Below are 11,914 nucleotides of genomic sequence, written 5' to 3'. Positions count from 1 at the left end.
AAGGGGAAGGGAGGAAGTGGACTGGGCCGGGCTGCGTGGGCTGGTGGCCCAGTAGGGGTGTTAGTGATTAGTATTTAGATTTGAATTTGAATGGCTTATCCAAATTCAAATCTCACACAAATGTTTTATCCAATTCGACAAATCCAACCCAACAAGATGCCTTAACCATTCAAATCATATTTATACACAAAAGTTTTTGAAATTCACGATTTTTGTTAAACAAACCCTACTAATATTCACATGGAATGTTACAAAAAATGTAGCCAAATGTCAGGTCTACAACTTTTATGTTGAGCGTTTTTTATGTTTACATGTGAAATTTGGAGATCCAAGGGCTGCAAGTTTCGGGTTCAGAGAGAGTGCAACTCAAATTCAGAAAATGCACACTAAGTCTGACGTATTCAGAGCCCTTTTTGAGAAAGATATAGGTTGAATTAAGCCATATGTCTGTAACAAAAATTGAAGAGAAATATGAATTCTACAAATCTCCTATTGGCCGATTTCAAAGTTCATACACAAATTTTGGAGATCTTTGGGCCTGAAGTTACGGGTTCAGAAAAGAAAGGAGCAGAACACAACAGAAAACAGGGCAGCTCGAGCTTATCCATGGCCGGCATCGTCAGTCGGTTCCCGTGTAAATTCAAAGCACTCCACGCATCCTACATGCAGGAGGACAACACACCAAGCACTAGCATGAGGTGGTCAATCCTGGGGCAGTGCTAATTCAAATAAAAACCACGGTGAGACAGTCATCTTCAACCTCCCGTCATTCTCCCCCTTTGCCCGAGCTGTCTTCTCCGGTGAAATTCGCCGTGGTTGCTTGCCCTCCTTTAAATTCCTTGAACACACAGCCTCACCACACCATTAGCGACCCGTTTGAGTTGTTCCCGAGTTGAATCTACCATGGGAGCACCAAATTCGGATCATCTTCTTTCTCAGTCCGCCGCCGTTCAAAAAAAAGGCAGTTCCGCCACAAGCAGGCAGGCCGCCGGAATTGACCTCCTAGAGAGGAAATTCCCCCAGCGCGCGGTGGATCCGAGCTTCCGGCGTCTCTCCGCAGCAGCTCCTACAATGGGCTCCGAGTCGTCGCTCCGGCCTCGGAGCACGCGCTCCGCCCGTAGACGAACGAGACGACAAGGGCGCGTTTACCGCAGTCGCAAAAGGGGATTTTTGCAAAATTTCATTGCATGTCTACGGGTCTCGACGACCCGTTGTACTTGCCCTCAGACAGTCAGACCTGTAGCCAGAGAAGACGCGGAAGGGGCGGCGCGCGTGTCGGGCTCTGCCATCCCAGTTGCGTCAGCCTTGCCGCCTTGCCGCCGGTTTGGGCTCCCGACATGGACTGACCTCGGGACTCGGCCGGGCGGATGAGGAGGAGTGGTCACTGCTCTGGACGGGCCAAGCTATCTGATCTTCTCGGGCCTTGATTTCCAAAAACCAGGCCCAGTCGTCAGTTAAGTTGGGCCCAAATACGTGCTACTAGTTCGCGCCCAAGCCCGTTTATATAGAGACAGAGTTGTAAAACTCCGTCCACCGGGCTAGGCAGCCCAAAGAGCTTAACACTTCTGCCCCAAAAGGTCCAATGACCGTGGCCGCCCGCCCGGGCCGGTTCCGGGTCGCGTTATTCCCCTCCAGCTCCTCTATTTATACAACCCAACTCCAAAACCCTAGAGCCCCATTCGTCCCCGCCGCCGCGCGCCGCCTTCGTCTTCAGTTCTTCGCCTTGGCGATCTTTACCCTTTTTTTGTTTTTTTTTTGCTCACGATCTTCCTCTGCTCTAGTGTTTTTCCTGCTTTGTTTCCATGGTAGGGTGCAATGAAGAGGTTGTATATACGTCTATCGATCGCCTCCATGGCGATATGATGACTTTTACCTTTGGTTCGTATTCGCTGAGCATCCGTTCTTGCTGATATATTTCACTTTGCCGATTCTCTTCTATTTCTACTCGACAAGCGATTTGCCCTTTTCATCGAGGGACCTGGGGATGGACTGCTTTCCTACGTGCGGTATCATCCAGTTTTACCCCTCGGACACGATCTGCAGTCGCGTCCCAGCATCTCTCCAGGCCACTCACACTGTCTGCGAGATCGGGGCTCGTCTGCCACATCCTCCGCAGAAACTGAAACTTCATCGCGAAGATCCCAGCAGAGAGGCGTGCTGTTTCTTGAGGCCTCCCTAACAACCATAATCTTCGCAGAGAAACGAGGTGTTTCGTGGATTCGTGGATGTGTGATCGGCCTTGGTTCCATTACATCTGTACCCACGGCTACAGTAAATTTAGTGATTGAAACGAACGAGGGACCTATGGATGCACAGCTCTGTGCCCGTGCTGTATCGTCCAAGTTTGCCCTCGGATAGGATTAGCAACTTGGTCCCAAAAATCTTGCACAACCTGTTTCTGTTTGTGAGATGGCAGTACCATTTGCGACATTTGTTAAGAAAAATGTTTTAAATTCCCTTTTGGGATCTTAGTAAATTGCATTCGATGTGCTTCTCTTTTTCTCCATGGATCGAAACCCGATTTTCAATTGCAATATTCACTGGTCACAATTCGAACTGTGTGAGCGGCATGACACAAAGTGTCCTGCTTGGATTGCAAGAACATTTATGCAGTTGCAAGATTCAGAGGAACGGAATGAACTACAGTATCAGAACCCGTCCAACATGTGGTCTTGTACTAATAATGCTGAAGAGCTGTTCAATCTAAATGTACATACAGACTAACAAACGAAGGAAATTACAAGTCTAGCGAAGCGCATGTACAAATGTAAAAGAATTGTTCATGACGACCAGTCCTACAATTGACCATCCACCTCACAGAAGCTAGCTACAACTAAGAATCATGCTCTGTTCCTCGTTGATCCACCCAATGCTCTGTCCTCCGCGATCCACCAAATGCTTATATAACCTATAAGAAGTACGTCAACTGTTGTTTCTTCCTGGAGCCCCCTTCGCCATAGAGGTCGTTCCATTGCTTCAGCTCGTTCATCACAGCACCCTCAGCGGCGAAGCTCGCTGCAACCTGCATCATGGGACACATTTGGTGATAGGTTATGATATGCCCGTTTTAATGGTGTATATATAGCAAGCAAATCATGGGTTCAGTGATATGTGCACTCTATTGGTAAGGCAAGCAAATCAGGGTGCCGGCAACTCACTTGGTTCTTTGCTTGCTTCAAGTCTTCCATTGTCAGTGGCCTAAGGTCAATGGCCGCTTCTTTGTGGGAACCTTCAGCTTTTGCCTCTGAGTTATCCGCCTTACCATCTGGTTTCTCTTCCTTGCTTTCTGAATTCTCCTTACTTTCAGAATTCTCTTTCTTACTCTCTGGAGCTTCTGCATTCTCTTTTGTCGCTGCTGCCTTCTCTTTCTCCTCCTTCTCCCTTCGTTGCTGAAGCATCAATTCATTGGACAAGGTTACATGACCAGCAGTAATTTGCTGCATCTTCAGTTAAGTACTTAAGCAAGGAACTAGATAATCAGCACTTACTAGTTCCTTTTCTCGTTCCTTCTTCAGGAGCTCCCTAACCGGGCGGTATGCAGCGGTGACGCAGAGATTCTGTGAAATACAGGAAAAATGTTTATTTATCTAATACGATACTAAGATGCGGGATACTAACTCTATGAACTTTGTTTCAAAGCAGCGCACAAACCTTAAGATCACTGCCACTGTAACCTTCGGTCATGGTTGCAAGTTCTTTGAAATCAATATTTTCATCAACTTTCTCTTTGGACAACAGTGTCCTCAAGATCAGCTCTCTGCTCTCTTGAGTTGGAAGCCCAACCATGATTCTGTTCAGTACAACAAATAAGAGCAAACATTAGCATCACAAGCGCTAAACTTAGATTGAAACAATAACGCCTCAGAAAAGGTAGTGTTTGAATAGACCTGCGCTCAAATCTCCTGATGATGGCTTCATCAAGGTCAAATGGCCTATTTGTCGCAGCAAGAACAAGAACTCTTTCACCTGACTTTGACAAGAGACCATCCCAGTGACTCATGAACTCATTCTTGATCTTCCGCATTGCCTCATGTTCACCTGACCGAGCGCGCTGCCCCAACATACTGTCGACCTCATCCACGAATATAATAGTGGGAGCTACCTTGGCAGCCAAACTGAACAATGCCCGGACATTTTTCTCATCCTCCCCAAACCATTTCGATGTGATGGTGGACATCGATACATTGATGAAGCTGGCACCAGCGTCATTTGCTATAGCCTTAGCAAGCATTGTCTTCCCAGTTCCAGGTGGTCCAAACAGCAAAATCCCTCTGCAGGGCTTCAGAAGCCCTCCTTTGAAAAGATCGGGCCGTCGAAGAGGGAGCATAACCAGCTCCTGAAGAGACTCTTTGATATCAGCCAGGGCTCCAATGTCATCAAATGTCACTCCTATTTCACTCGCTGGTATAACCTCCGGTCTGATGCGCTTTTCAAACTCATTATCTGGAATTTCCTGCTCAAAAAATGAAAATGCATCAAGGTAAAAAAAACTTAAATTTTTACAGTGGTCAGAGAGAAAATTTGCAGAATAAACCTGGACTAGTAGAAGGGTAGAACAAAGGGCACAGTCAACTGATTAGGACTTACTGGTTTTGGTGGTGGCAAAGGACCATCACCAACCGGAACTGTGGCTGATTTGTCTGTCTCAGTTTTCTTGGATCCAAGAGCTCCTTTCAAACCATCCTGGGTCACAATATGATCGAAGTTAGCGTACTTCCTCCATTCCAAAAAGAATGCAACTCTCGCATCCTTGAGGAGTCAAACAGTTTCAAGTTTGACCAAATTTATATAAAAAATTACTAATATTTATATCTCCAAATAAATTTAGTATAAAAATATATTACATGATTAATCTAATAATACTTATTTTGTAACATAAATATTAATACTATTTTGTATAAATTTGATCAAACTTGAAGCTGTTTGAATCCTTGATATGCGAAAGTTGCATTCTTCTTGGGATGGAGGGAGTAATTAATACAATTGTACACTAGTATTTTGGTATAGTTGCACTAGACATTTGCATACCTTTGTTTCTTCCAATTTCAGGGTGTCTTTCCCACCGTGCTCACCTTGGAAAATGCTTAACCCATGGGACAAACTGTAAAAAAAATTCTATGTTATGGAATCTAAAGAAAGGTATCGTTATGAATTAACGAGCAGGAGGTCAAGATCACTGGTATTTGAAAAAAATGAGAAAAATTAGGATCAGTGGCCAAAACCTCTTAGAAGATAGAATGAGCTTTCCATTTTTGTATTCAGGGTCCTTGTTGTGAATCAAGTGGTAAGAGACTGCTGAGACAATGATTTCCTCTATGTAATTGCTGAGAACCATAGTATCTGCGAAGCAGATTGAGCTCAAATCATCACAGTCTAGGTCATTTGCTGAGAGTACCTCTATGATGTGGTTTCTATTATCTTGCATCTGAAATTTCTTTGTATCTTCCTCCATTTGGTTTTTCCAAAAATCTAGATGGGTCTCCTCCTCAGGAGGTTTGATATCAACATGATAAGGAAACAGGGTACTAACTCTCTCGTCAACATCCCTATTATCAGCATCACAATTAAGTAGCCGAGAACCGAGTATCAACACTTGACCAGATAATTTTGCCAACATTTTCTGGAACATCGAGTAAGTCCTTTGCGATTTTGAGAGGAAATGATCGACATCCCTTATGTAAAGAATAATCGGATCATTTTCAGATACTGAAATCATGACCTACAAAAGTGGCTGCCAGATAAGTATATCATAACTAAACAAAGCGAATCAAGTTACAGTCAAGAAGTATATTCACCTTGTAGAGTGACTGTATCAGAACTTTCTCACCGAAACACCAGCTGCTGGTTCGCCTCACTGAAAGAATTGAGTTGAAGAAAAAGTAAAGAACTGTAAGATACTTCTGAGTCATAGGGTTTTCTAGTTCTATTCTTACGCCTAATTGCATGTATGCCAAAAGTAACCAGCATGTCTAACAGTAGATGCAATCCCGTTCAAGAAACCACATAGAGAATATAACACATGGCATTTATATGTCATAACTAGTATCGACATATGTACATATTTTACCAGAAAAGCAGATGCCGAGCAGTCTCAAACTGGTGGAGACTAAGTGTGATCTAGGAGCTGTCTACACTAAACTCTGCACATATGTGACATCAAAATAACTAAACAGAAAAAAAGGAGATAGATGACCAAAAAAATTCACCTGAATGTCCTGAACATTGTGAGGCAAGATCGCTCATGTCGGATGATACAGAGGCGTTTTTCCTAAGTGAAGGCATACTGGTAGAACCATCAGAGCCTCTGAAGAAAACAATGGATGAGTAACATGACAAAAGCTATCACCATTTATTCAGGTTTGGTAAACAACAAAGCAAAGTATATTACTTTGCTCTTAAATCCGTGTTGCTTGTCTGCCGACGCAACGGTTCTGCACAATAGAATCAGAACAAATCAGAATCTACAAAATTTGGGCACCATTGCTTGACAAGAATAAATTCATTTGAAGTATTGGAAATATAACAGGCCAAAAGGGGGTGATAAGATCCAATTGCACATACTTGATGTTTTGATCTAAAGTTGCATGCTTGATAAACGTTAAAATATATCCTTAATACATAAAACAAAGGGAATCTGCAATGCTCACATACCTCTAGACTCATCCTTCTTAGGATATGTCATAAATGATCCAATGAGACCAGACATCTTCCCGAACGTGGTCTCAGCTACTGACTGATTACGGAGCTGCAGAAGCAAGTCAAACAACAAACCCATATTAGTGGTTGACTCAAATAACTTACTGTACTAGAGTCGCTGGATCTCTTTTCTTAAACAAAAACAAAGAGATGTAGCAAGTGCTTTTCTGAAGGCGAAATAGTGTTCTCATGATTTATCATGTACTATGCTTATTCGTTTGAATAAACAACAGCAGGCATAGACGCTCGATCAGGAACTGTGTCGTTAGAAACAGAGGAGATGAATCAGCATTATTTTATCAAATCCCTGGAACTGTGACTCACCATGACTTTACTGGAGCCCCCGTATTTGCTTTGGATCTGCATAAACATTCAGCAGTACAGAGGTGAGAACACAGCATGGCAACTACAAGTCAAAATTACTGTAGTAACAGTTCCAACGGACCCGAAGCGAGAAGTCGGTGGCGTCCAGAATTAGCAACCGCGCCTTGAAGTAGTGGGACAGAGCTTTCGCAAGTGACTGCAGGTAAGGCTCTGCACAGGCAGCAGTCAACAAAATCACCATCAGTGAAACAGGGACGCTGAGTCGCAGCTCTCCAAGCAATGGATTATGGCGCCGGGAGCGACGAACCTGTGGGGCCAGAGAGCAGTATGGCGCGGCTTGCAGCGGAGAGGTTCCGGATGTGCTTTGACAATTCCGCTTTCTTCAGGTGGACGAAAGCTGCGCTGATGAGCACTTCCTTGGTCTGATCGCTGCAGAAAATCACACTAGCAGTTCAGCTGCTGTCCGTGTCAGTGGCATCGTAGAACTGAGTAGAGCTGAAAATCCCGTCCCCAGATGAACAGAGTAAAAGTGTTAGTGCGGCAAAAGATATTGTGTGATCGAATCAAGCAACCCCATCCTCTTTCTCTAGAACACGGCTCCTGATCGTGCCATCGTTTGGGGAATGGGGACGAGAAAAAAAATCGCGAAGCATATGCAACGATTTACTAGTAGAGCACAGGCACTACTACACTTCAGTGAAGCGCGGAGTAAACCATCAAATTCAGAAGACATCCAGCACAACCCAAATCGATCGCTCTCGCGTCAGCTTTCCACATCGGATCGCACTAGGCCTCGGCCAAGCGAATCTTCCTCGAATCCCACCAACCAGACCAAACCAAACCTCATTACCTGAGGTAGTAGTGGAAATTATGGAACTCGTCGAAGGTGACCTCGCTCTCGCGGCCGTCCAGGACCAGCCGCCGCAGCTCCGCCTCCACCTCCGCGGCGCCGGCGCCGGCGCCACCGCCTCCCTCGCCGTGCGTCGGCGCCGCCCACCTAGCGGAAGCGAGCCCCAGCCCCACGCCGACGCCGACGCCCAGGGCCGACACCAACAGGTTCCTCTGCTCCATGCCGAGCCGCGATCACCGCCAAACCCTATCCCGATCGCGCTGCCGTCGAACTGGAAGGAGGCGAAGATGATGAGAGGGAAATGCCAAGTGGGGTGTGGGGGGAATGAAATGAGCAACGGCGGAGGGGGTTGGGTGGGTTTATATAGGGGGGCAAGGGGCGGCGGAGGGAGGTGGCATTGGCATTGCTTGGCGGCGAACATGGGGTTTTGGGCGCATGGAAAGCAACTTTTTGCATCTGGCTGAGTTGGCGCTGTTTCAGCCCAACGCTGGATATTTGAAGTGTAACGCTTTGTCTTGAAAAAAAAAGGTTCTCTGTATTTCCGATACTTCATACTTGTACATGAAAAATAAGTTAGCAGCAATAGATGTTGATCTCAAAACTATAAGGTAATAGAGGCACAAACAATATTGTTTTTACAATTAGATGCTAAAATGGGAGCCCTAAAGTAATCCCATATGTGGGAGTTAGTGGGGTCATGTATTTGGAGAGCTGATTTTCTCACCACAGTATCCACTGTATGCATGTGACCCATACCGTTTTGAGTACATCTTTTGTCCGCTCTAATTTGGTAACGGCTTTAGTATTCTTCACGTCTGTTCCAAACCGATACCTCCAACATATTCACTTTATAACATCCGGCTGATGGTTACTTTTATGATTTTAGCGGATGAGATACGTCGCTCAAAACTCAAATTTACCTTGGCGTGTAGTAGGCCGATTGTCATGTTGTTGCGCAAATTTTACTTTGGTATGGCTAGACAAATTGAAGGAAAGAGCCCAACCCCGGTTTCCTTTGTTTGCAAGGTTTCTAGTTTACACATTTGGTAGTAGTGTTGTTGGTATTGAGTTTGCAGCACTGTACTGCCATGCATTTCTTTCAAGCTAGCTCGACAATTGATCACACACGGCATATGCCTATTATCATCCGTCCCTTCTTTTGTGGGTAGGTGGAGTGGTGCCCAGCTGCATATATTCAGATTTGCGGAGGAGCAATTTGTCCGCCGGCCCTCAGCCCGGGCATGCGCTCTTTATGAAAAGCCGGCGGCGGCGACCCAGGCCAGGCCGTGAAGGGCACGGCCTGGGGCGTGGTCGGCGCCGTGTTCGTGGGGGCTGACGTGCCCGCGCCGCACTTGGGCGTGGATCCGACTCGGCACTTCGGCAGCCGGGCCACCCAAGTCACCTTCGACCAGTTTTGTACTGGCCCGCTCGATCGCCGCTAGCTCCCACTACTGCCCCTGCTGGTCCTCTGCGTACATGTTGCCTTCGGCACATCGGTTTCGACCTCCTCCTGATCGAGCAACTCGGCAAAGCAAAGCAAAAGCAAGGAAGATTCATGCATGTGGTGGCTCTGCCGCCGCAGATAAAGGCGTGGCACGGCCGCCACGGGCTGGGCTCCCAGCGAGCATTCCAAGGGGAAAAGGACAGCGCCGTGGATTTCATAGCAATTTCACAGTAGTTCCCTAGCGATGGTTTTGTTTTGGCTGCGATCCGTACGAATCGGAACGAGTATTGTATGTGCAGGCACTGGACCAGGTCGAGCGATAGTGAAGTGACCCAATGGGCCAACCAGATTGGTGGCCATGTTAGGTCAAGCGCTTATGTATAAAAATGGCGCCTTCTTGTCCGTCCGATCGAAAGCATGCCAGCCACCATGCGCTGATGATGAAGCCAGTCCCAACTCCCAAGTACAGATTGTGGTATTCTCCCTCTATATTCTATTCTAACAAAAGCGCAAGGGCGTACTCCCGTTTCTGATTCATTTCCAACGAGACTTGACGTCCCCGTTGGATTCATGCGTCGATGAGTCAGTGAACATCTCATTATTGGCTTTTGAAACTTTGTTGTGTTTTGTACCTACCAAACAACGAGACAACACCTCGCGTGTGTCTGATTGGCACCTTATCTATTTTTCCCAATTATATTAATCAGCTGCATTTGTACCAAATAGTTAAAATCATTTTAGCACAATATAATTTTCGTGGCCTGGGAGGAGGGAATAATTAACCAGCGGTGGAAATTAATTTACAAATCGTGCCGTGGAAAAGGACGGTGCGAAAACCATTTGCACCTGATGTGGTACTTAGGGAAAAGGTTGATGTTAGACTCGTAAAGAAAAACAAAAGATGGTAAAAAGTTGGTGAGCATGCTAAAGGCAAAAGGCAAGCACGTACAAAGGCTAAACTAAAACGCACGGTTGGATCCAACTCGCTGGACTGAAAAGGGCCAACTAGATCAGTGGAATACTAAACACTCGATCATGGTCAGGTTTCAGCTAGCTGCTGCCGTTGTGGGAATCTTTAGAAACAACATCGAACATTTGATGTTACAAAGCGTGCCTCGACTCGGTTGGCTAGGCTTGCACTTAAAATACAATTCATAAGAGAGGTTTGTGCATCCGAAAAGTATGATGCATGAGCACCGCGGAGACTGAGTGGCTGATAGTGTGTGGCGGCACACCAAGCATGCAAAACATAACACATATATTATTCTTAACCAAGAGGCAAGCGATTATTGGGGCGGCGACTATTGGTGCCTCCAACGTGGCAAAGTTGCCATCCGTGCAGCCTTTTTGAGAAGTCACAGACAAACTCCAACTGGGGAGGTTGTGAAAGTGAAAAAAAAAAGTTTGGAGAAAGGTGCATGCACTGCAAGCATGTCCGTTCTACTATATAGTTCTCACGCACTGCACTGTAGGAGTAATTTTTTCTTAATTTATGTTGCAAATGTCTTGTAGGGTTGATTAGCAACCAAGTCATCGCCTCGCCGTGCCCATTGGCGCGAGCTTTATTTTTCGTGTCACGGTCTCAGCCCATGCTGTAGCTTTCCGGTCACCGTTTTGTTTTCTACTCAAACTTTTTCGACGTGTTGCTTTCGATTGGCACCTTGGGGCGCGCTGCACAAATATTCTTTACTTGCCGCTGGTAGCGACTCGCTTGGACTTTTCGATCTGCTAGTGCATGCTAGCTAGTAGCTCTTTGCTTGGGGAGAAAGGCTCTTCAGCGTTCATCAGCTGGCTCCTCGCCTCCTCTTGTGCACTACTCTGCTGACTACATGCTAACATGCATGTGTGCTTTGGTCGACGACCTACTTTTGGTTGGGTGCAAGCATCAATATTTAAGTGCCGTGCTCTAATCTTTCTGGTAGATTGAATTAGCACTTGAAGGCATCATGCATGCATGTAGCAAGCTGTTGAAAAGGTTGTAGATAACTTGACTATGTTTTACTTTTACAAGGTTTTTTTACCTAGAGGGTTGACACCTGCAAGTTGCAAGGTGGGTCGATAGATCGATCGACACCGATGCCTTGGCTGATTCCATGGGTTATGGTGTCGAAGACGGAGGCTGATGTGACGGCACTGGATTACATGGGCACAGTCGCACGGCAGCTGACAAACAACTTTTTCTGACGGGCGGTCTGAATCTCCGGCTGTCCATTCCCTGGGGCGACGTACGGCCGGAATGTCCATAGCCCTGACGTGTCGATGACCTGTTCGCGTCTGCTGGCACCGCTGCTGGCCTGGCCGGCATGCTGCTGGTTATAGATGGCCAAACGGGCGGATCTCATTGGACGGAATACGACATTAAAAAATATTACACGAACGATGGATACAGCGCCAGTGTCAATACGGCACGGCTACGGTGTCGTGCGTAGGCTAAAGCTACAGCATGCAGTGCCGACACGGGTACGACACGACTAATAGAACAGCACGATTTGACCCGTCAAAAACTCATTATCTCGTATAAATACTTCCACTCGGAACCCTAATCTTAATCTTCAGTGCTTCCCTCACTATCTCCCTCCAACCAGACGCTGCCGCCGCCG

The 11,914-nt window shown here is 46.3% G+C and overlaps 1 protein-coding gene across 1 annotated transcript; it reads right to left on the bottom strand.

Annotated features, from left to right (window-relative positions):
* Positions 1-2,646: 2,646 nt before the first annotated feature.
* On the bottom strand, positions 2,647-8,200 carry LOC112886289 (putative cell division cycle ATPase). Its single transcript, XM_025952146.1, has 16 exons — positions 7,871-8,200; positions 7,328-7,449; positions 7,142-7,230; positions 7,021-7,056; positions 6,652-6,745; positions 6,389-6,431; positions 6,207-6,304; positions 5,796-5,854; positions 5,223-5,719; positions 5,029-5,101; positions 4,588-4,683; positions 3,888-4,453; positions 3,652-3,790; positions 3,489-3,557; positions 3,159-3,389; positions 2,647-3,022 (listed from the first exon to the last, which is right to left on the bottom strand). Exons 1-16 carry the CDS (start codon positions 8,089-8,091, stop codon positions 2,909-2,911), a joined length of 2,547 nt encoding a protein of 848 aa, XP_025807931.1. The 5' UTR covers positions 8,092-8,200; the 3' UTR covers positions 2,647-2,908.
* Between the last annotated feature and the right edge of the window lie 3,714 nt (positions 8,201-11,914).

The sequence above is a fragment of the Panicum hallii genome, chromosome 3 (assembly GCF_002211085.1).
Source record: "Panicum hallii strain FIL2 chromosome 3, PHallii_v3.1, whole genome shotgun sequence".
Taxonomy (NCBI): domain Eukaryota; kingdom Viridiplantae; phylum Streptophyta; class Magnoliopsida; order Poales; family Poaceae; genus Panicum; species Panicum hallii.
The sequence above is the reverse complement of the archived record's forward strand: the minus strand, read 5'-3'. Positions and strand labels throughout refer to the sequence as shown.